This window comes from Solanum tuberosum, unplaced genomic scaffold (assembly GCF_000226075.1).
Source record: "Solanum tuberosum cultivar DM 1-3 516 R44 unplaced genomic scaffold, SolTub_3.0 scf00072, whole genome shotgun sequence".
Lineage (NCBI taxonomy): Eukaryota > Viridiplantae > Streptophyta > Magnoliopsida > Solanales > Solanaceae > Solanum > Solanum tuberosum.
In genome coordinates this window covers 421,338-446,242 of record NW_006238999.1, presented here as the reverse complement: position 1 = coordinate 446,242, position 24,905 = coordinate 421,338, and the positions used below count along the sequence as shown (strand labels likewise).

General features: G+C 34.7%; 2 protein-coding genes across 6 annotated transcripts; both read right to left on the bottom strand.

Moving 5' to 3' along the window:
• Positions 1–3,071: 3,071 nt before the first annotated feature.
• LOC102585242 (mRNA-decapping enzyme subunit 2) lies at positions 3,072–15,946 on the bottom strand. Its single transcript, XM_006345733.1, has 8 exons — positions 15,597–15,946; positions 14,116–14,267; positions 13,411–13,538; positions 12,919–13,014; positions 6,725–6,877; positions 4,974–5,077; positions 4,832–4,899; positions 3,072–3,525 (listed from the first exon to the last, which is right to left on the bottom strand). Exons 1-8 carry the CDS (start codon positions 15,674–15,676, stop codon positions 3,341–3,343), a joined length of 966 nt encoding a protein of 321 aa, XP_006345795.1. The 5' UTR covers positions 15,677–15,946; the 3' UTR covers positions 3,072–3,340.
• A 948-nt stretch (positions 15,947–16,894) lies between these two features.
• On the bottom strand, positions 16,895–21,780 carry LOC102584259 (GATA transcription factor 8-like). 5 transcript variants are annotated; one of them, XM_006345729.2, is made up of 3 exons: positions 21,592–21,780; positions 19,212–19,470; positions 16,895–18,010 (listed from the first exon to the last, which is right to left on the bottom strand). In XM_006345729.2, exons 2-3 carry the CDS (start codon positions 19,431–19,433, stop codon positions 17,246–17,248), a joined length of 987 nt encoding a protein of 328 aa, XP_006345791.1. In that variant the 5' UTR covers positions 19,434–19,470; positions 21,592–21,780; the 3' UTR covers positions 16,895–17,245. The 5 variants fall into 5 exon arrangements, with proteins under 5 accessions (XP_006345791.1, XP_006345792.1, XP_006345793.1 ...); XM_006345730.2 differs by lacking the exon at positions 21,592–21,780 and adding an exon at positions 21,309–21,404; XM_006345731.2 differs by lacking the exon at positions 21,592–21,780 and adding an exon at positions 20,820–20,886.
• Between the last annotated feature and the right edge of the window lie 3,125 nt (positions 21,781–24,905).

Here is a 24,905-nt window from a genome sequence, read left to right as displayed (position 1 = left end):
TCGTGTGTATTAGCCCATTGATCTGGCGCTTGGAGCACCTAAAATATTTTTCATGTGCATTATCCCATGGATCAGGTATACTCACACAATTTTTTTCACCCCATTTCCTCATCTACGGACTCTTTTTTAGAAATCGCGCAAATTCGTCAATTTTTCATGTGTATTATCCCATGGATCTGGCGCCCAGAGAACCCAAAAAAAAATTCTGAAATTTTTTTTTTAGGATCTCCGTATTGACTTAAGGAACCATCACGTATATTCACACCCATTTTTTTACCCCATTTCCACATCTACAAGCCCTTTATTAGAAATCGCGCAAATTTATAACTTTTTGGATCTGGCACCCAGGCCACCCAAATTATTTCTCTCAAAATACTTTATTAAGACCTCCCGTATTGAGTTTGAGAATCATCACGTATACTCATACCATTTTTATCACCCCAATTTTTCCATCTACAAGCCCTTTTTTAGAAATCGCGTAAATTCCTCTATTTTTCGTGTGTATTAGCCCATTGATCTGGCGCTCAGAGCACCCAGAATATTTTTCTCAAAAAACTTTATGAGGACCTCCGTATTGAGTTGGAGAACTATCACGTATACTCATATCATTTTTTTCTCCCCCATTTTCGCATCTACAATCTTTTTTTAGGAATAGCGCAAATTCCTATAATTTCGTGTTTATTAGCCCATTGATCTAGCGCTCGAAGTATCCAAATTTTTTTTCTCAAAAAACTTTATGAGGATCTCTTTATTGAGTTGGGAACCATCATATATACTCACATCATTTTTTCCACCCCCATTTTCGCATCTACAGACTCTTTTGGAATCACGCAAATTTCTAACTTTTTCGTGTGTATTAGCCCATTGATTAGGCGCCCGGAGCACCCCAAAAAAATTTCTCAAAAAACTTTATGAGAACCTCCGTATTGACTTGGGGAACCATCATGTATACTCACACTATTTTTGTCACCCCTATTTCAGCACGCGCAAATTCCTTAATTTTTTATGTATAATAGCCCGTTAAAATAGCGCCCGGAGCACCTATTTTTTTTTCTCAAAAAACTATATGAGGACCTCCGTATTGAGTTGGAAAATCATCACGTGTATTCACACCATTTTTTTCATCTCCATTTTCGCATCTAGAACCCCTTTTTTAGGAATCGCGCAAATTTCTCTATTTTCGTGTGTATGCTTTCCATTGATCTGGCACTCGAAGCACACAAAGTTTTTTTTAATTTTTTTAATGAAGACCTACGTATTGAGTTAGTGAACCATCACCTATATTCACACTATTTTTTTCACCCCCATTTTTGCATTCACATGCCTTTTTTAGAAATCGCGCAAATTTCTTAATTTTTTGTGTGTATTAGCCAATGGATCTGGCGCCCGGAACACCAAAAAAAAAATTCTCAAAAAACTTTATTAGGACCTCATTATTGAGTTGGGAAACCATCACGTATACTCACAATATTTTTTTCACCCCCATTTCCGCATCTACAGGCCCTTTCTTAGGAATCGCGCACATTCCTCAATTTTTCGTGTGTATTAGCCCATTGATCTGGCGTCCGCAACACCCAAATTTTTTTTCTCAAAAAACTTTATGAAGACCTGTGTATTGAGTTAGGTAACCATCACGTATACTCACACATTTTTTTCACCAACATTTCCGCATCTACATGCCCTTTTTTAGAAATCGCGCAAATTCCTCAATTTTTCGTGTGTATTAGCCCATTGATCTGGCGTCCGCAACACCCAAATTTTTTTTCTCAAAAAACTTTATGAAGACCTGTGTATTGAGTTAGGTAACCATCACGTATACTCACACATTTTTTTCACCAACATTTCCGCATCTACATGCCCTTTTTTAGAAATCGCGCAAATTCCTCAATTTTTCGTGTGTATTAGCCGACGGATCTTGCGTTTGGAGCACCCAAAAAAAATTCTCAAAAATTTTTATAAGGACCTCCGTATTGACTTGGGAAACCATCAGGTAGACTCACACCAATTTTTTTCACCCCTATTTCCGTATCTACAGGCCCTTTATTAGGAATCGAGCAAATTTCTCAATTTTTCGTGTATTAGCCAATGGATCTGGCGCCCGGAGCATCCAAAATTATTTTTTCTTAAAAAACTTTATGAGGACCTCCGTATTGACTTAGAGAACGATCACGTATACTAACATTATTTTTTTCACCACCATTTCCTCATCTACAGGCTTTTTTTAAGTATCGTGCAAATTTCTCAATTTTTTGTGTGTAATAGCTCATGAATCTAGCGTTCGAAGTACCCAAAAAAAATTTTCTCAAAAAACTTTATGAGGACCTCGATTTTTACTTTAGGAACCATCACGTAGGAAAAAAATACTCATGAATTTCTTATTTCACGACCACTTACCTCTAAAAAAAAGTGGCTTCAATCTTCAAAGACTATGAGTATCGTTCACTAAAGGTTATTGATCTTGCATAGGCTATATATTGTGACACACTCATAGACCTCGCTTTTATTTTTATGTTTTTTGAATCTCAAGGTCCCAAAATGCGAAAGCATCATTATCGGAGCTTTCTTTTTCCTTCCTTTTAGCAACTATGGGCTATAACACATGCATGATTCACACAAGGCAAAAGTCTAAACTATTCCTTTACCTCTTTTGGAGGATTGTTATGGATTATAACATATGCAGCAATGTGATATTTTTACGTTATTAAGAGAGTACTTACTAAGATTTTGATTTTGCCATCTTTAGACATATTTCAATTTCATGTAATAATTGTAGATAGAAAGTGGCACCTTGTATTATGTCATAAGCAGCAACCAGATCCTCCTCCTCCAGCTTTTGGGTCGAATTGACAAACTTGTTTGATTTAGCCTTCCTACAAATACAAAGCAAACACTTCCAAGATATTTTCTGAAAGATCAAAGATACTATACCAGATTTTGCCAAATCCAAAATTACATAACTTGAGTTTAAGGGCTCCATAAAAGAAGCTCCGTTGCTCAAGAAGAAAGACAGGAATAAGTTGGAGGTGCCGACATAGTTGAGAGGTTGGTCAACACTGCTAAGATAGCAAAGGTGGTGTCCAAATCAAAAGGAGTGTTTTTTTTGTATTAACTTCAAACAACATGGTGACTATTCAATACAAGGTTCCTGTATATACATACTATACATACATCCCAACCTGAAAGCAAAAAACGAACAGCCACAAAACTATGAACTTGTCTAAGCAGGATTAACACGAAGAAGAGTCCTAGATTTCCTCAAAGACTGATGTAGTGAAGACGGGAGCTAAACAAAATATGTGCACATGAAACACAACAATTAACCACGACTATACTCTACACTTCAAGAAGAGAAGCCAGCTTCCATTGCACGATATATTGAAGCAGTGTCAAATCGGAAGTTTCTGAAGCTTTTGCCAGGACCTGTGTCCTGGGGACGTGCATCAACTGCAGGTTTGTTCAATTGAATCTCAGCTAAAACTGAGCTGCTTCCGGTGGAACTATTTTTTGCATTCCACACACTTAATCCTACATAAAAGAACTAAACCTTATTAGCCATTTGAATAAAATGTTGTGTCCTAACATCAAGATGCTAAATGAAAGTTAGTGTTAAGACTTCCACTGGACAACGTAATGCAACCTCTCCATAGTAGGCTTCATTAAACTTTTTTTTCTATAGCTAGTACAGTATTGAAGGTAGGTAACTATCATCATTCTTATCCTAAAAAAAAAACTACATCATTCTTCCCAACTTTTTCTTCAGGCAAAAGTTAAAAGGAGAACATACACCGTTGTTTCAATCTGATTTGACTTGGCGAACGGTGCAAAAGGGCTTAGAAGTATCATTGAAGCACAACTGGTGCATCTTCCGTATATTTATTACATCTCAGGGATCCCTAATGAAATCATCTTCAAGACTTTTTTTGATAAGGAAAATAAACCTTGGATCTTACAAGACGCTTCACATGAAAAACCAACGGGGGGAGCGGCATATTCTCCTGTATCATCAAGACTGAATCATATAAACTAGTTCTACCCCAGATCTCCTTTACCAATAAATAGAAGGTCAGAGGAGCTTGTGGCTGGTTTTGTCGAGAAGAAAATTGGATCAGTTATGCAAAGTAGTTATCAGTTTTGTGATTGTTGAGACCAAACAACCAAAAGAAGAAATTAGAATCCCATCCCAACCACTTGTTTTCTTTGAGGGTGGACATGGAAGGTGTAAGAGATTCAAATAGATGCATGTAACCAACGAGAATGGTCAAGGGACTGAAAGACGGGAGATCCACCTTACCCTATATATGGACCTAATAATTTATAATGTTTGAAATGTTTACTTATACCATCATCTTAATTACCTTACTGTCTCATAGATTGATGCAAAGAGTAAAGTTTCCACTTTATCAGAAACAATCTTTCTACCCCACAAAGGTAGAGGTAAGGTCTGCATACAGCCTAGCCTCCACATACCCCACTTGTGGGATTACACTGGGTATGTTAGTTGAAATGTCTACTACGACAATCATCTCACTTACCTTCATATCTCATAGTTTGATGCAACGAGTAAAATTTCCACATTAGCTAGATGTTAGATATACAAGTAATCTGCAATAAAATATGACTACTGAACTCAAATAGGAAAAAGATTAAATAGGCGAGCATCCTAGCCCAACCTACTTGGCTTTCACGAAGTAAATTGGACCTTCTAAGCTAGTTTCCAGAGGACAGGTTATTCAGTTCAAATAACAGTCCAGAATGAAATAAATGTGCTAGATAGAAGTGTTAGCTAGTCCAGAAGAGAGGATTTGAGGCAATGAAGAAAGAGAGACTGCACCTCTTGAAGGTCTATCAAATCTAGGCGCTACAGGAGGCTGATGTGCTGAAATCCAAGATCTCAAAGATCTGTGAGAAGTTAAGAATCATTAGAAAAGAATTAAGGGGATCCGCTAAGTTAACAAGATAAGCATTTCACTCACGATAAAAATGGAGAAACCATGTAGAGCTTGAGTCCAGTCATCCCACGAGATATGATTTCGCTAGTTGCTGGTTGAAGTTCATCCAGTCTTTGCCATGCAATTTCCTGAATTCAAAGTGCAAACCAACAAATGTTAGAACTCACAAAAGAAGCAGTCACATGTTTGCATGCAATGGTGCACTCTTGTGTTTAGAGAATAATCATCTATGTTAAAGTAACAACTGGGAGAGCAAGAAAGTATGTGCATGTTACTATAATTAACTTACAAAAGATTCTCTGCATCTAGATGAAGAAGTGGTCATTCTAGATAGCATCTAAAGTATTGAGTTCATGCACAATCCATGACAGCAAAGACAATCCTTAGGAAATCTTTTAAGTAAATGAAATCAATGGTAACTCAATAAACCCCTACCCACACCCACACACAACAAAAAAAAGGTCTTAACAGTTGTTAACACTTCATGTCCAAGCAAATAATGGCTTAAGAACATCCAGCTCAAATGTATCAGCAGAACACACCATACAGAGTAAAAATCTCATTCACAAAACCTTTCTACATGACATGATACTGAGAAACATGAAGTTCAATGGAAGTAAAATTCCATAGAGATCTCCTGCTCTAAATAGTCATACAAAGTAGGATAGTAAGCTCAGAAATTATCTATTAAAACATGGGCTTTTAAAATCAAGACTACAACAACCCAGTGTAGTCCACAAGTGGGGTATAGGGAGGGTAGGACGTACGCAAACCTTACCCCTACCTTTGTGGCGTAGAGAAGTTGTTTCTGATAGACCCTCGACTCAACAACAACATAGCCAGTGAAATCCCACAAAGTGGGGTCTAGGGAGGGTAGTAATGAAAAGAAAAACGGCAATAAAGCAAACGTGGCAACTAATAGGAAAGCAGTGCAGAACATACACACAAGGAACAGTAACAGCAGAAAAATCTGATCACCTAAACATAATAAACAACAGAAACTACATGAATAAGGCTAATACTACAACAGAAACGGTGCTCAAGAGTCAAGACTACCATCAAGCCTAATTCCGTTGAAAAGCAAGACAATGCTCAACTACCTACTAACCTTCTACACTAATCCGCGACCTCCATACCCTCCCATCTAAGGTCACATCCTCGGTAAGATGAAATTGTGTCATGTCCTATCTAATCACCTCTCCCCAATACTTCTTTGACCTACCTCAACCTCTCATCCTACCCACTATATCCAACCTCTCACACCTCCTAGGGCATTTGCACATCTCGTCTTCACATGCCCAAACCATCTTAGCCTCCCTTTCCACATCTTGTCCACCACGAAGCAACTCCCACCTTGTCCCAGATATCCTAATTTCTAATTCCAATAGATCTTTGACTCAAAAGAAAAATTGCTGAAGGCTCAAAGCAGGCTTGCAGGGAAGTAAGACAGTCAAATAGCGATATACATAAATACATAATCTTAAAGTCAACAAAGGCAAGCAAAGCAAATGACTACTGTCATTATTCTTAAAGACAAATGTAGTGAATAGACCACCCAGTAATTCAAATTTAGTAGTGGGGACCGCATACCCATCAATTAAAAATAGTAAGGAAAGGAATTTTAACTTTCACACAAGAAAAGGATTTTGATTGATGGCTTTGAATTTCATGGAAGTGTTTTTGCGATATTAATCTCCTTTGAAGCTTTAACTTCTTTTTTTGAATCTGGTTACATTCTTTGAAGTTTTTAACTTTGACAGAATATTTTCACTTACACTAATTTCTTTTTTGGTTTGTGGGGCAAATGACGCATCCTCTTTCACTCCCGCTATTATGTAAAGCCGCACTCTTTGCTGTCCAAAAGTCATTTCAAGGTATTGCTCTTTCTGAAGAAGTTTCGAGACATCAAATCCTGTTTCCTCCAAGACCTGCATCCAATACAAAGCATAATTTAGAAAGTTGAATCAAATTGAGCATTGCACAAAGATAAACCATGGATAGTAATTTACATAAGATGAGAAATTGGCGAGGGAACCCATTAAAAAAGAAAGGAACAAAATGTTGGGGCCAAGCTCCTCGGAGGATAATCTTATCAACTACATATAAACCCACCAAGATTTTACCATAGTCAAAGTCTTCAACTTAGAGCAGTCAGATCCAGTACAAACTTATTTATCAGAGAAGTGTAAGAACCTAAACTCAACTAAAAGATTTTCCCTCCACTAATCCTAGATTAGTCCATCCATATGCTTTAAAAAGTTAACGCTCTTGCTCATTGTATCCCTACTCCTTGACTACTGAAAAAATAAACTACTGTCGACTTTGTTTCGACTCCTAGATAGCTTTAAACTAACTTCTGACAGGCTGATCCATAATGAATAAATATATTTGTTAAGCTACTCAGCTATTATTGCTCTTTTCCCTTTTGAATCACAAAGCTTGATCCAGAAATGATGGAACAATATATGCTATGTGTTATGATCTTTAGGGAACGATCGATTCAAGGGGCGATATATAAGTTCAGCTTGTTAAAGGGGAGGCTGAAACCTTAGAGTTCAATGGAAGAGAGAACTCTGATCTCTTCAGCTCATTAAAGGTCGTTAAAGGGAGACTGAAACCTTAGAGTTCAATGGAAGAAAGAATTCTCTTGTTTTTTGCTGAAATATGACTTGCTGATTTCTTCATTAGAAACCCCTTTAAGTAGGAGTTCTAGTGCAGCAATAGGAAGTCTAATCCTTGTGAAAGTAGGAAACCCAAATCTTATTTCAAGCTAATAACTATAGCTTAACCTTATCCTTATGAAGCTATGAAACATAAATCCTACTCTAGAATAATAAATAAAGCTACCCAAATTATAAATAAATCTACTTAAAAATATAATTAAATACTTAATTTATTGACTTCACTGCATCCACAACACCATGAAATGACTATTAGCAGCATTACCCCATCTTCAGTTGCCGCTCCTCCTTTCTATTTTCTAACATGACACAACATAACCACCATGGACCTTTACATACAGTCCACATACAATCCACTACTCATGTAGAACAGATATTGAACTTCCGTTATGGATTGGTCAAACCAGCTTTCTCCACCACTACAAAATATCTGCCAGCTCTTTTTTGTACAGGAGAGTCAAATACATCAAGTCAGACAACTATGCCTCAATATCAAGAAGTGGGATGGGCAATAAGAACTTCAATGTCCATAACAACATATTGTTCCATTTTACACCGTATTAGTCAAACTTAGAAAATTAGTTTCTCTACCACTAGAAGCTTTCTACATGTTAACAACAACGTACCCAGTGTCCCACAAGTGCGGTCTAGGGAGGGTAGAGTGTACACAAACCTTACCTCTTCCTAGTAGAGATACAGAGGCAAGTTTTCTACATGTTAAACCATGTTAAATTACTAATTTTGCTAACACTAAACCAATCTTGGCAAAATATTTCCGGTTGTTATCCATCTTTCTCCGGTCTCTAGAGCAAATCTAACTAGCTATTCATTTCTCTATCATGGAAATTCCTTTGAAAAACTAAGTTCCAACGTAATTGGTTCCATTGTACTAAATTTTTCGCTAAGCTTGCATGAATTTCAAGAGATTGTAGGTCTTTTAAGAATCGACACAATTTCTTTCCCTGTGATTTTAGGATTATCTTGTCACCTATGGATACCTTCACTCATCATGGTTGCACACCTACAGAGCATGCCATCTGGAAGATTTGGAGGTCAACATAGGACATAATCAAACTATCACAAATGATTTCTTATATTTTATTTTATTTTTGAGAATCGTGGTGCCATGGCAACTTGCAAGTGACATCTCATTTTATCCTTCTATGCACAACTGGCACCTTTTACCAAATGTTATCATTTTTATCTTTTCTAATTTGCATGATCACACAGTGCCGGTCCTAATCCCGAATAATGAGGGTTGTGCAGTTGTGGTAGGTTGACAACCAGCATAAAACTTGTCAATTCATGATAAATCATCATAATACAAATATCGTTCACATGAGGTAATACATCTAGACATGTATTACATCAGCACCTGATGTAATGAAAAATGAGCAAAGGGTTACATCACATTATTGTCTGCCTGAAGAAGTATGAGCAAGGGTTCCAACATCGTGGTTTGGTATATGTAAAAAAGTAAGTACGCCACATCAGCGTCCGGATGTGCTTCAGAACATGAAAGGGTTCCCACATTAGGGATAGGTGTGAGTTAAGAAGCTAGTTCCACCACAACAGTGCTCAGATGTGGTACAAAATAAGAAAGGGTTCTCGCATCATGGATGGATGAGGGTTAAAAAGATATTCTAGAAAGAATTATATTTTCAGTACGTACCTGGAACATAAACACTATAACTGGAAGCTCGATAGAATCATGGATACCCTAAAAAGGAGGGAAAGGGGAGGGGGGGAGTTGTTATTGCTTGCCTACAAAAAACTAAATGGGAAGGACAAACTGCTAGGGAGGTGGGTAACAATAGAATTTAAATCATTGTATAGTGGGATAGACAAAAGGGTAGAACTATTGTAGAAACAAGACGTATATGTCAAATTGTAAAAATAAATGAGTTTTAATAGGATTATTGCATTAAGGCAACTGTGAAGGATGGAGACAATAAATAGGATAAGAAATAGACGCTAAATCTAAATTTTTGGGAGGATATGGACGCCTTGGTTCAAGGGATAGTAGGAGACTGATAAATCTTTACAGGGGAAGAATTCAATGGTCATGTAGGTAAAGATGGTGAAAGTTTTGAACAACTACACAGGAGTTATTAGTTAAGGTACTAAGAATGACGAAGGGAAGACTATCTTAGAATTCTCTTTAGCTTATGACTTTAGTGGTAGCTGACACTTAATTTAAAAGGAGAGATTTGTTTTTGAAAAGGTAAAATTATGATTAATAAAGGTACCAAGAAGGCATATAGAAGTACAAGAAAATCAGACAATCCCTACTATAGACCAGATGTATATTCCTAAGTGAGTCCAAAAAATACATATATGTATCCATATTCTCTGCTTAGCTCTTCTTACACCAAAAGAACATATTTCTGAAGACAAAAATTCATGACTTAAAGGATATGATTCTTTCTATAATCAAAACACACTTCTCTTTTCTTTCCAAATAGTCTAGAAGATGCACAAAGAGATGGTCCTCCAGATCTGCTTCTGAGGTATTGTTATCTTCTGCTCATTCCAGCTCTCCGGTAAACTCTTAACATCTAAAGGCATTACCAAAACACCACCACACAAATTCAGGATAATCTCCCAACATCTCAGTTGCTCGGACTCTTTAAAAATGGCGACAGATGCATGTTGGATTCTCCAAAAGTAGTGCATTTTTAAGAATCCGACACAGGTGCGGCGACAGTTTTGGAGAGTCTAAGCAACATAGCACAGCGTTGCTTAGCAAATTTACAATGAACAAAAAGATGAGTGACCGACTCCAAAATTCTCTCTGCAAAGATATCATGTCAATTGGAACTTTCTCTTGAAAATTCTCAAAGACATAGGATTTGGAAGCAAATGGCTAAATTGGATTAAATTTTGCATTTCTAGTGTAAAATTCTCTGAAAGGGAGCCTTGGAGCAACATAATTGTGTTTGTGTGACCAATAGGTCATGGATTAGGCCGTGGAAGAAGATAATAATCCATGCATTAGGGTAGGTTGTGTACAGCACACCCTTGGGTGCGACCTCCCTTAGACCCTATTAACGCGGGATGCTTTGTGCACCGGATTGCCCTTTTTTCTACCCTAATGTAAAATCCTGAGTTAAGGGAAGTCTTGAAGGCTTTTTTCAATCCAAAGGGGTATTAGGCAGAGTGATCCACTATCACCGTTCCTAGTTTTGCTAGTCATTTCGTCTTAACCACATGTTTAGGATAGCCAAATCAAATTATTGGATCGAGGGCTTTGATAATCAAGTAATATGGTGATGGTCTAGAAATCTATCACTTATTTTATGCCGATGATTCTCTAGTCTTTTGTGATGCTGAAATGGGATAGATCAGACACCTTAGGGCAATTCTGACCATCTTTGAGGCTCTATCTTCTTGGTGAAGATATTTTTTTTTGGTGAAGATATTTGTTTTTGGTGAAGATCTTTGAAGTTCTATCTGGTCTTCATGTTAACTGGAACAAGAGTTCCATTTTTCCAGATACACAGGTGACCAATATACAATATTTGGCAGGTAACCTTGGATGCCAAGTGGAGTCACTACCCACTAAGTATCTGGGATTACCTCTGGGGGCAAAGAATAAGTCAATAGAAATATGGGATGATGTCCTAGAGATGTGACAAAAAAATTGGGCTGGATGGAAAACCCAACCTTTATCTCTGAGTGAGACGCTGACTCTAATCAATTTTGTGTTATATGTCTTCCTTACTTATATGGTGGCTATTCTACCTATCCCCAAGGGGGTGGAGAAAAAGATTGATAAATTAAAAAGAAATGAGTTTTTGTAATCCTAAGGCAATAAAGTGAATAAGAGCTTTAATATGGTAAGGTGGGAAGTTCTCACTTTAAATTAAAAAATAGGGTGGCCTGGGAATCAAGAAGCTAAGTTTGCATAAAAGGAACTTGCTACAAAGATGGTTAGGAGATTCAACTCACAAGAAATGGCAATATGGAGAAACTTTATCATTCAGAAATATGGGTTAGAGAGTCGGTGATCACTAAAGAAGTCAATAGTCCATTTGGTTGTTGTGTATGGAATACAGAATCGCTGACAGGATTTTCAAGAAAATGTGGAGATCATGGTGGAAATGCTAGAAAGACATCTTTTTGGTTAGATCATCGGTGGGTCACGACAGCCTCCAATCCACATACAGGAGTTATAATCAAGGTGGCTCTTGGAATGGAAATTGTCCTTGGAAACTTACTTGGAAAACCAAAATACCAGCTGAGGAATCCTGTTTTGTTGGCTGGTGACAAGGAAAGCTTGCTTAACTCAAGAAAATTTACAGAGAAGATGTATCCAGATTTGTTCAAGATGTATGCATTGTGGTCAAGATGGTGAAAACATTGATCATTTATTCATGCATTGTAGTACTACTAAAAATCTGTGGCACGTGTTCTTGTGTATTTTGGAAATAAATTAGGTTATGTCCAATTCTACTAGGGAGTTGCTAAGCTGCTGGAAGAATGTGGGGTGGAAAGAAGTGCTATGGAGGATTGGTGGCAGATCATCCCAGCTTGTATCTGGCGGACAATATGAAGGACAGAAATTCAAGGCATTTTGAAGACGAGCAGTACCAAAATTAGGATGAATTGTCTGAGTCTTTTTTTTACTTTTGGTGTAAACAGAACATGTGGGGGAAAGTAGGAGACTAGATAGATATAATTGGCAATGTGTAAGTGCATAGTTTTTTGGATAAGGTATCCTTTCGATTGGGTGAGAATTTTTAAGTAAGGCCTTCATTTCCCTTTGGAAAAAAAAGAGTGTTGGGTAAGAGAGGAAGTTGCAGAAGTGCTTCTTGACAAAGTAGGGGGAGGTGAGTCTTGTCTCCTTTCACTTTGTCATACTCGGAGGTCCCGAGAGTACATGCCAGACAAAATGACGGTGGCTCCCATACGGGGAATTGTCGGGTTCTTATGGATGAATTAACTAGAAATTGGTTGGAATTGGACTTTAAGGCAGCCTCGTAGGAGACATTGGATGAAACCAGCCTTCAAAGGTGGAGGAGTAAAAACCAACTTTCGATTCAAATTAGAGAAATGATGAGCTTTAGCAGCTTCGGTTCATTAAGGTAATATATATATATAGTATACTCCTTGTATACAGACACATTCCTCTTTAATGGACATTATTACTCTATCAAAAAAGAGTAATTTATCCAAATAAACACATCTCCTGCAATTGAAGAACTGGAAAACATATACACTTCCACAAGCATTCATGAGATCTTTAATGTCAATTGGAGAACTAATTAGTAAAGAGAACTGCATACTTCTCTAACTGCACATGAGTGGTCCTCTTCATCCTTGTTCTTTTTCCCACGTGGAAAACTCCAACTTGAACCCTTCCATCCCTTTACTAGCAAGCACTGCAGTTGACATAAATAATCAATGAGATCTAATGTCTTTAAGAAAGTGCCATAAAGGATTACAAGGATATGCACCTATTTAATTTTGTAGATAGCGCAACTTATATGCTTAAATTGAGGAAAATCATACAAATAAATAGAAAGAGAGAGAGAAAAGACTGTAGTTAAATGAATGGTCCTCAAAAAGTCAAAGCAGCAACAATTTGAGATCCGGTAACATATTAGTTACTTGGTCATTCATGATTATAGGTCCTAAAAGTCGCACGCTCAATAAAGCACCAATCACCTAACAGAATCTAGTAAAGATACCTTTCTTTTTAAATGGTAACAGTAATCTTATAAAGATACTATTTACAAGGAACTTGAATATGCTGCTTTGATGCAAACGGTACTTACCCGTTCAAAAGTCTCATCAAGGATGATGGCCCCAGTTACAGGAACTCGAACCTTGTAAGAGGTAAAGTCCTTGAATATGTCATCTATGTGAGGAACATATGGTTTTAAAACATCACAATTGTTAAACACTGTAATGGATTAAGGAAAACCCGAATGTTCATATACTCAACCTCAGATACACCAGCCAAGTAGAAGTAAGCATAGCAACTTACGAATGAAAGTCAGAAACAGTGGCCCTATATTATATGTCACAATAATTCTTTCTTTAAATTTTATATTTCCAGTCTTTATAAACATGTTACAGGTTCAAGGAGCTCTCAAAGCAAAGTTGAAAAAAGAAAGAATACAAAGATAACACTCAGCTCTAATTAAGAGAAACATCTAAACCCTTGGCCAAAAAGAGTATATACAATGACGAGAGACTATGACTATGGAAAACATAGCAATATCAAAGCTATCCCCCCCCCAAACCCACCTTTCTTTTGAATTACCAATATCAAAGTCATGCTTTATGATCAAATGAGTGGAAAGCAAGCCCAAGTGGCTAGTTTAAATGCAAAAAGAAAAGGCGAGAGGGCATTCATGTTCAAAAGAGTAAATCATGCAAATTCAATGAAAGAGGTAAGTTGCGTGCAAGATCGATATAGGATTCCCTGCATTTAAATAATTATAGATCTGGGTTTAGGTTCTATCATCAAAGGATACTTAAGGAAGTAAATTCCTTGAGGGTTATAGACTTCAATGACGGATTGTAGTCCACAGTATTGTCTTCATAAAACCAATGTGCGCACTCCACAAGAAACAAAATCCTCTCAAATGATTGCTGATCTTCTTTTGGCACGTTCAAAATAAACCGACTGTGTCAAGGAAATAGAACACATCCATCAAGGGAAGACATACCAAATGCATAACCTCGCAATATCTACCATTTACCAAGTAAAGTCAACTGATATCACAAGTTGCTACAACCAACTTCAAGAAATTGAAAAAGAAATAGGAAACGCTATATGCAAGGACAGAATGCATCTATTATCGAAGTCATAAGATTTCTTGACCATGACTCAGAGATTAAGCTTGCTTAAGACTTACAGTGTTTATAATATTGACAAAGGGAAGTCATCTGTATTCCTCAAATAAAATACTAAAATGAAATTTCAATGTATGTCAGTTCCAAACTATTTTGTCATCTATATTTTCTTTAATCGTTTTGCTCTTTCAACACCATTTCATACCAGTACTGGAACTTCCAACCTATTTAACACACATAAAGGTGAGGGATGACTAGCATAGGAATAACAAGTTGAAAATTCCTGTTTCGAATTCCAATTATGACACTTAGAGTGAGCACATATCCTATAGCCTTGCTGAGCAGAATTAACCGACACCTTTTCAATGTGGAGCATAAAGTTTTAATCTAAAATTGAACAAATGGTAGGTCTGAACCCATAATTTTAAAAATACAATGGGCTTAATGGGAAGAACCTTATATATTGAACCTATAGAGTAGAAATCCTAGATCCACCACTGAGTAAATCCTTTATCCAATCTTGCAACTACTATACTTTGGGAAACTCTCATAGACAGTTAAAACAGATTAAAAAACTCAATTTTGAACTTAGGCAAATATGCAATCTCCAAGTACACTATCTCACAGCCAAGACCAAAGTATAGGTTGAATCACTACTTATCAAGAAAATTAGGTTGAATCATTAAAAGATACAACAGGAAAATGCTAAATTTCGAAATTGTGAACTATACAAGTACACCATTTCACATCCAAATCCAAAAAATAATTTGAATCACAGAAAAAAAAAACAATAGCAAAATGTTAAATTTTGAACTTATGAACCTACAAGTACACCATTTCACATCCAAATCCAAAAAATAATTTGAATCGCTGAAAAACACAATAGGAGAACACTAAATTTTGAACTTATGAGCACTACAAGTACACTATTTCACAGCCAAATCCAGAAAAAAATTGGCTTGAATCACTACTAATAAAAAAAAAGGTTAGCTTGAATCACTGAGAAATACAACAGGAAATAGCTAAACTTTGAACTTAGGAACATTTAAAAGTACACTCCTTCACATCCAATCCAAGAAAATAGCTTAAATCACTAAAAATTACATCAAGAAAAAGCAAAAATGAAGTTTAGCAGAATCACATAAACAGCATAGCGCACCTGCAAAGATCGTCAATGAGTTCCTTAGGAGGAAGCCCATTTTTCGATGGAGCGCTAGAAGATCGATTCAGCCCTGACATTTCCGATACCTAAAATTTTCAAATAAATTATAAAAAAAAAAACTAAAACCCTAATTTCGATCTGGAGATTTTGACGTACGTATATACATATACTACTACGTATTTTTCTACGTATATACGTATGAATAGAGAGAAAATATTGAAGTGAAGTCAAGAGGAAAGAGCTTTCTTCTTAAAATTGAAACTGAAAAAAAAGCTCTTCCTCTGGATTTTTCCCTCTTTCTGGTTCTCAGCTTGTTGAAATTCACTGAGTGATGATGCTGAGGGTAGTTTCGGAACTTTCATATTATTTGCCATTTACTTCACTTTTTTCTCTTCATCATAATACTAATATAATTAACGCGGGATAAGGTGAGATATTTTCGTATTAAGTTTGGATTAGATTTATATTATATTTAGTTGACGATATGATTTATTTTAGAAAATAATTATCTAAATGTAGCATAAATCTAATCTCAAATTTAATTTTGGATATTGCATCAAACGTGAGATTATCTTAGGATAAATTAGTTCAAGGACTATAATCTCAAGAGTCAAGACTATAGTTTGTGGATAAGTTAGTCCATGTATTAAATGACCTTATTTGTTTAAATTCGTAACACAATGATTTCCGTTGTGGTTTTGTGTTTTATTTTGTTCAGATATTAAAATCTTATTGAACAAAGTTATTTTGTTTAAAATCAAGTTACCTTAGGATTATAATTAGTGGTAAGTATTAAAATCTGATTGAGTATTCAGTGTTTAATTTGTGATATGACGATTTGCATTGCAACTTGAATTTTTTTTAATCATAACTAACTTTAGGCATTAAAATTCTACTGTGTAGGGATCGTTTGGTTTGAACTCAAGTTAAGCTAGGATTAATCATGTTAAGATTAGTTATATTGAAACTAGTTATTCATTAATACTCCATCTATCTGATCCATTTTATATGAATTGCCTTCTTTTTTAGTCCATCCAAAAAAAATGATATATTTCTAAATTTAATAACAATTTAACTTTAAAATATCTCGTTTATCCTTCTTGAAATAATTTCTAGCCACACAACTATCTTATGACTTATTTTAAACCTTAAATTTTGAAAATCTTTCTTTCTTTCTTAACTTTCATGTCAAGTCACACTAACCTATATAAATTGAGACTTTCTTATTGATTGTTTGATTTTGTTACGTTAAAAATAACATGTGTTACATAAATTATAAGATAACATTTTGTAGGAAAAACTTAAAAATAAACCATTACTATTTGAGAATTGCCTGATAACAAATAAACTGCAAAAAGAATTCCCATCCTAAGGACAAGGATAAAAGCCTAAAACATCTAACAAGACCAACACTGACCCAAACTAACTTTTTTTAACTAAGAAACTTAATTAACACTAGTCTTAGCCCTTAATCTAATCTCCTAAAATATAATCATCTACTTTTTTTTTTCTATTTCCATATTACATCCCTATACAAAAAGAACATTGAACAAAGCAATTGAAAAAAAAACACTAGCCAAATAACACTAAGAACTGAAATGACAGACTCTATGACTAGGAAAAACTGTTTCTCTGATTCTTTTCATTCACTTGTGCTCCTCCTCAACCGAAACGTTGTTGCTTGGGTTGAACTCCGGTTGGGTGGCTATTGCTGGTGACGAGGTCCTGGCTATGGTGTCGTTGTCTGGGACAATGGTGGTTCTCATTTCGAGAACCTTCTTGTGAGAGTTTGAGTGCAATGCTGGAACAAATGTAGGACTTGCAGCTGGCCGGTATTCAGGGAAGAGTCGTCCTGACTTGTAACGAACACCACAGGCGTTGCAGAGAGTTTTTGGTCCCATTGGACCGGCCCTCCATTGAGGAGTCTTTGTTATCTCGCAATGCTGGCATTTCCTAACTGCTTGCTGTGCCACTGGATTCTGATTTGTCTCGACCGGAGCTAGAGGAACAGAGAATTTGATCTTCTTTTTCTTTTTCTGTTCTGGTGCAGCCGGTTTCAGATTCTTCTTCATGGGAGACTCCGCGAAATTTTCTGATTCTGTTGGAACTCCTGGAGCAACAAATACTGGGAAGGGATTAAAAGTTGTTGGGCGAGGACGCTTGGTCCGAGCACGTTGTGGACCACGGTGGCATGGACTAAGGGGTAAAGTTTTTTCCCCCGAGCTGGAAAATGACGAGCTGCTGCTGCTGCTGCTTTCAAGCACAGACACGGGACTCGAAGTCTGGAACTTGCCTTGGGATAACGGCTCTTTCTCAACAGGAATGTTTTCTTTCCCAAGAGTCAATCCCCCACCAGAGAAAGAATCTTCCACAAATGTTGAAAGCCATTCAAGCTGGACAATATCCTCATACTGTAACACAAGAAAACAAACATATCAGACAAGCAGTTCAGAGTTGTAGTTTGAAATACAAGTTTCTATTCACAAACTATATGTTGATTTATGACACTCTTGTGTGCAAAATTAACACCAAAGCAAAAGAATAGGAAGTCAAACATCACTTAGTATATGTAATGTCCCTTTCTATGATGACTAGACTTTTGAGAGAATGTTGGTTCAATTTTGCACATAGTTGCACAATCTTGCTGGTGCAAATTGAATGATATTATCTGTCATTCATAATGATGGCAAGGGATGGAAGTTGAAATAGACTGGACTTGTCAATCCCAACTACCCTGAGAGAAACACCCATAACCATTAATTACTCTGACCAAGTATCATATGGCTAACCACCAAGGAGTATGGTGGGAAGAATGGTTTTTCCTTCACACTTAATCAAAGGCCTCGGGTTAGAGTCTTGGAGACTAAGAAACGCGTAGTATGAAGCATTTCTCCTTTTAGTAGGCCCTACAATGTGCGAATTTCAAACCAGTCACCACTAATATGAAAGATTGACTTTATCACCAGTATCCCCAACCCCCTAACTAGAAGTTTCAAGTTTTGAGTCTTGGAAACGGAGGAACTCCTGATATGGAGCATGTTTCTACATTTAGTTGGAAATCCAGATTAGTCACTACTAATATGAATGGGAAAAAACGACTTCAGCATATGTGTGGTACTCTCTCACCCTGAATAACAAGAGGTTATGGGTTCAAGCCCAGGAAGCGGAGTATGGGGCATTTCTCTCTTTAGTGGGCCCTACGACGTGCAAAATCTAGATAAGTCACCATTAATATGGCAAAAAAGATGATTTCACCATATGTGCTAGCATCAGTCCAACTCTAAACACAATCAAATATAATAGAAAACAAATTGTGTTGAACTTCTTTAACACCGACAGCACAGCTGGCTGGCAGATACCAACAAAATTATATGATAGTCCATCAACTAATCATCATTAAATCCCCATTAAAGAGCTAATCTCTCCAATTATAATATATTAACTTAATCATTCACTAAGCAAAATATATTTAAACCTTTACATCTAATCACATGACTGAGACATAAAAATAGAATTAGACCCCACATGAATCACTTAAACTTGACCATTTTTCATTAAACACAGATTTAAGTTAAATACACTGACAATAGTAGAGACAAACGTAACACTCACCGGAACTGAGAGCTCAGCTGAGAGGTCGGAGGCAGAATTCCGGTGGCTGCCAGAGAAAAGGGAGTCGGAATCCGGCAAGGGGTCATTCCAAATGCTTGGAAAATCTTTGCAATCAGTAGAACTAAGGCCAACATTCTCATTCTCAAGAGGGAAATCAATCAAATCATCAATGTGGTCAAAGAAGCTGCCACAATCTATCTCATCTACCACATTTGACCCCATAGTTTCTTGATTTTTTTTCTACTCTAAAACCCTTTACCTGCACAAGTTAACACAAAACCATTAACAATGACCCCAAAAAGAAATTTCATCAACTTCCAATTATCCAACAAATGAGAGCTACATTATATATACACATTTTATAGGGACAAAAGTGAATTTTAATGTGAAGGGTAGGGGCCAAAAACCACACCATATACTTAAGCTGGAGCCAGAGTGTCAAAATGGGGCATGGCACATTTAGAAGAAAAAGGTTGAATTTTTTTTGGAATTTTGTTAATCCAAAATGAATATTTATCAAGATTCTTGTAATATTAAGAAAATAATTTCAAAAAGAAAAAATTGGGAAATTTTCAAAATTCACACCGACTGTACCGACAACGAGAGATATTTGCAAGAAAAATGGATTTTAAAAAAAAATATATTGGAAAATTGCAAATAAATGCAAATTTAAAGCAAACTTTAAAAATGAAAGAACTTGTAGACTCAATATGCAGAAAAAAGCTTCAGAGTGTCAAAAATGCATAAAAATAATCTAAACTAGGAAAAAGATGGAAGAAAAATTGGAACTTTTATGCCTAGACATATCTAGTAACCAAAATTTGTTGGCTCATTTGAAGCAACACACAACAAAAAAGACTTAAATCTTTTTCCTCTATGCTTCTCTGTTAATGAATCAAACAAACTTGAAATTTCAGAAAAAATGGAACCTTTTTTGTTCTTCCCTCTCTTTTCTTAGTAGTAAACAAACATACAATATGAATTTTTTCTTAGGAAACAGTGAAATTTCAGAAAAGGCTCAACTCCCAAGAAAACATCAGAATTTTGAAGTCTCTGAGAAAGTGAATGAAGGAAGCTGTGAAAAAAACAAGAAAACAAAAGTAACAGACAGTATACTCAGATTGAAATTGTAACCAAAAAAAGACAAAAACTTTGAAGCACCCACAAGAAAAAATGTACCTCCATATGAAGTAGATTAACAGTATGTACCTTAAAGAAGACAAAAGCAAAAACCCACAAATAAAAAAATATATTTTCTTGAATGAGTGAATGAATAATATGTACCTTGAAGGAACTAGTAGAAGGAAAAGAGATATGAAGGTTTATGGTGAAAAATTGGGAAATGGAATGAAGAACATGAATACAACACTAAACAGACAGTTCATATAACAAGACAAACTTTGCAACAACCACCAAAAAAAAGTATACCCCACAAATGAAATATATGCAATTTAAAGAAGACAACAGTAAGAACCCACAAAAAAAGACTCCATTTTTATGAATGAGTACAATGAAATGGACCCAAAAAGACAGAATTTTTGCAACATCCACTAAAAAAGATTACATTTTTACTGTTATAAACAGAAAAAATGAATGCACTACATTTACCTCGAAGAAACTAGTAAAGAAGAAGTTGAAGGGGTTTTGCAAAAGTTGGAAAATGTGTAAGTAAACAACACTAAACACACAATAGACTCAAATAGAACTAAACCCAAAAAAATAAGGGGAAAATGATTTAAAAAGTACTTTAACTTTGGTCGAAATTATTGTTACGATATCAAACTTGATACCAAATTTTAGGAAGGATCTTTTACGTTGCACTATTTAATAGTATATTTTAAAGGTATATATGCTCACGTGGACACATTACTATTTAAAATGATGCAATATTTAAAATGTCCACGTGGGCACTTATATACTTTTAAAATACACTATTAAATAATGCAGGTAAAAGATCCTTTCCAAAATTCAGTGTCATTATAGCAATTTCGATCAAAATTCAGATATATTTCAGACATTTTTTCCAAAAATAAGACAAAATCTTTGCAATACCTACATAAAAAGATTACATTTTTATAATGACTGGAAAATGCATACCTTGAAGAAACAAGCTAGAAGAAGGAAAGGAGATGAAGGAGTTTTGAAGAAAATGGGAAATTCAATGAAGAACAAGAAAAACCTTTGCCTCAAATAGAAATGAACCCCAAAAAAGACAAAAACTTTGCAACAACCACAACAAAAAAGTCTCCATATGAACTAGGACTAACATTATGCATACCTAAAAGGGACAAAAGCAAAAACCCACACACAAAAAAAAGATTACATTTTTATGAGTAAATACTATGATTTAACATAGAAAAAAAGAATGCAAAATATGTACCTTGAAGAGACTAGCTAGCTATCTAGAAGAATGAGAAGGGAGTTGAAGATTTCTTTTGAAGAAATTGGGAAATGGAATGAAGAAAGTTTAAAAGGAGAAGGGAGAAGTAGGAGGAGAGTGATTGATGGGTTGGTAAGGGAATTGTATCAAATGCTAGCTGTATATTTTAGTGTCACCACCACTCACTCATCTCACCCCTCCATTGTCTTGATGTTTAAGTCTCTCTCCCACCCATCCCCAACCCCCTCCTTTCTTCAATACACCACCATGGGTCCCACACCCCTCTCACACTATTTTTATTTTCTATTTTTGTTTTGGTGAATTGAAATTATTAATTAAACTAAGACCTCGAGTGACAATCATTTTCTATAACAAAATTTTATTATAAGAATCATATTTTTTTTATTATAAGGATCACATTTTATGTGAAATTAATCTTAGATATTATGTTATATTATCTGATATTCTTTATAATAGCATTTTATTATAAGAATTAAAAATATTGAGATAAACAATATCATTATAAAGAGATTTATTTGTACTACATTTGTATTCTTATGATTAAATCATAAGTGAGGCAAGTTTTTGTAATAAGAATTATTAAATAATAATAATAATAATCTAATACAAATGATAACTAATTTCATATATATTTTTTATTTCATATTAAATTATAATGATAATTTATATAATTTTATACATTATTTTTATTTATAGCTATGATGTATATTAGGTTTATATTTGGTTGCTTTTCATAGATTTTTCTTAAAAGATAAAAAAGGGAAAGTAGGATATGCCTGTTTTTGCCACTTTGCTTTTATTGCTTTGTATTAAATATTTAAATAATTAATGTAACATATCTTTTTTTACAATCTTATTAAAACATATAAATATAAATATTTTGCTGATTTAAATTTGTAAATGATTTGAATCTTGATATTCCAATAATTTTTCTGTAAAATATTAAAGCACTTCTATTTTCTGAATATGTTAAAATAATTTAGTTCCAAGAATACTTTATATACACTCAAAAGAGGAGAGGTAATATGGAAGAATATGATAATTTATTTCACCAAATTATAATCAAATAAATAAAATATTTTTAATCAAAGTAATAATAAAAAAAAATCTTTTTTGCCAGAAAAAAAGGGAAAGAAAATGGGTTTCATGATGCATCATTTCCCTTTTAACTAACTTAAATTGCACTCATAGAATCACTTCCTAAAAGACTTTTTTACTTTTCATAAAGTAAATAAATAACGTTCTTATGTAAGTGTTTTTTATAAAGAAAAAAAAAAAAAAAAGAACTACGGGCGTGGCGCACCAATTTTAATTTTTAATAGTGCATGATTTTGCAGCGCAGCTATTTCTTTATAATTTATGTGAACACAAGAAGAAATATACGACACAACAACATATCAGTGTAATCTCACGAATGAGATTTGAAGAAGGTCAAATATACACAAATTTTACCTCTATCTTTATTGGATAGAGACAATGATTCTTATAATTTTTTGGGTAAATGAACTAGCTACAAACAATTTATGTTGCTAAATAGTAAAAGAATTATCGTTTATCTTATTTAACAAGGGATAATCGATGAATTATAAAAAGAAATTGTTAGTTTTAGACAATTTAATATCAAAATTTGTACATAATAATTATTTATTTTATTTTATTTTATATTTATTTATTTATAGTGAGTAGAAATGAAAAGGCTATAAAACCAAATGATTGCCATAATCAAAACTTCTCTTCAAAGATAAGCAATCAAGTAGTTGTGTGGTACACTTTTATACTCTAACAAATAAAATGACATTTATCAAATAAACATACTCATCTAATTAAAACTTATTAACCTAATTAGAGTATTATTAGTTGCAAAGTCCAAATGGTGATCCCACTTACATTTTTTCTTCCTTGTAAAAGTTACCAAACTATTTTTGTCACTACAAAATAATTTCACTAAACTAATTTTTATCATTTTGAAATTACTAAAAGAAGAAATGGAAGAATTATATATGTCAATAGACAATGAGGTCATGTTGAAGAAATTGGAGAATTAGCACATGGGGTTACATGCAATCAAGAAACAAATTTCAAAATAGGTACAACCATACATGTGTGTTAATAAAAAAATTATAATGTATAGAAAGATTGTTATGTTGTCTTGTTGTTTTAATAATCTTGTTAATTCAAATTATTGTTTTATAGATTAAAAGAGAATTCAGATTTTTATTTGTTTCTTTGATAGTAATATGTGCATACTTATTTTGTTCAGTTTAAAGTAATTGATGCACTCACACTTAATTCAATGTTAAAATATTATATTGATTCTGTCGTTGATTATTTTCGAACACTTGTATAGTTCTATATAAGATTTCAATTTATTTATTTATTTTCAAAATTTTACTTTTTAAAAAGTTTTACCTTTTTTGGGGTGGGGGGTGGGGGGTTGGGGATGTAATTGCTCACCATAATCTTAGGAGTAAATTAAGCTTCTTAGTTGCTTTCCATTAGAACTTTTATGTAACTTGTAGGAGACATGGAATTGTCATTAAACATTAAAATTTTGTGTTATCATTCACATCTTGTTGACCCCTCATTTTCTCCTAACACCTTTGAAATTGGACTAGTAACTCTTTCATTATTATAAAATTATTAATAATTACCCATATACTCATAGTATTGACTTTCTCTCAACACAAACAAGAATATTCAAATTTAACCGTCTCCTCTTGTAATTTTTCTCTAATAGCTCCTAGCTTAGATATTGCATATCTACGTAGGTTTGGCGATACGATATGATCGTACAACTCAATGTTTCAACTATAAGAGTTAAAAGAGAGTTACCAGGCATAAAAATGAAATTCTTTAAAGAAATATAATGATTTTTCACAATCTAAACGAGAATAATTGTGTTTTTCATTTGTCTATTGATGCAATAACATGATTTAAAATTCTCAATCAAGAAAGGCATACAGTTAACAATTGTTAGAGTATTACTAAAATCTAAAATATGTGACATTACGACTTGAATTATCAAACTTAAAGTCATAAAGCTATATTAGCTAGACACACACTAAGTTTTTTCTTTTACTTTTCCAAGTTTGGCATAATCAATTAATATTATTTCAAAGGTCAATCTCAAAGTTTGACCTTAAAGAAGGCTATTTTTGGTATTTAACATTTACCAAAAACCTTTGAAATCTAAATCACGTGAGGAGAGCGTGCGATCAAGCATATTACATGACCCCACGTTCTTTCTGTGTGGATGTGGGTCCTACAAACCACGTTACGGCGTCGGTGATGGG

Coding starts and splice junctions, on each gene's coding strand:
- LOC102584259 (XM_006345729.2), bottom strand. CDS start 19,433: ATGGGGTCAAATGTGGTAGATGAGATAGATTGTGGCAGCTTCTTTGAC. Junction 18,011..19,211: donor CAGCTGAGCTCTCAGTTCCG/GTGAGTGTTACG, acceptor CTTGTGTTACAG/TATGAGGATATTGTCCAGCT.
- LOC102585242 (XM_006345733.1), bottom strand. CDS start 15,676: ATGTCAGGGCTGAATCGATCTTCTAGCGCTCCATCGAAAAATGGGCTT. Junction 6,878..12,918: donor ACTCATGTGCAGTTAGAGAA/GTATGCAGTTCT, acceptor TATTGGATGCAG/GTCTTGGAGGAAACAGGATT. Junction 3,526..4,831: donor ATTTGATAGACCTTCAAGAG/GTGCAGTCTCTC, acceptor TCTTTTATGTAG/GATTAAGTGTGTGGAATGCA.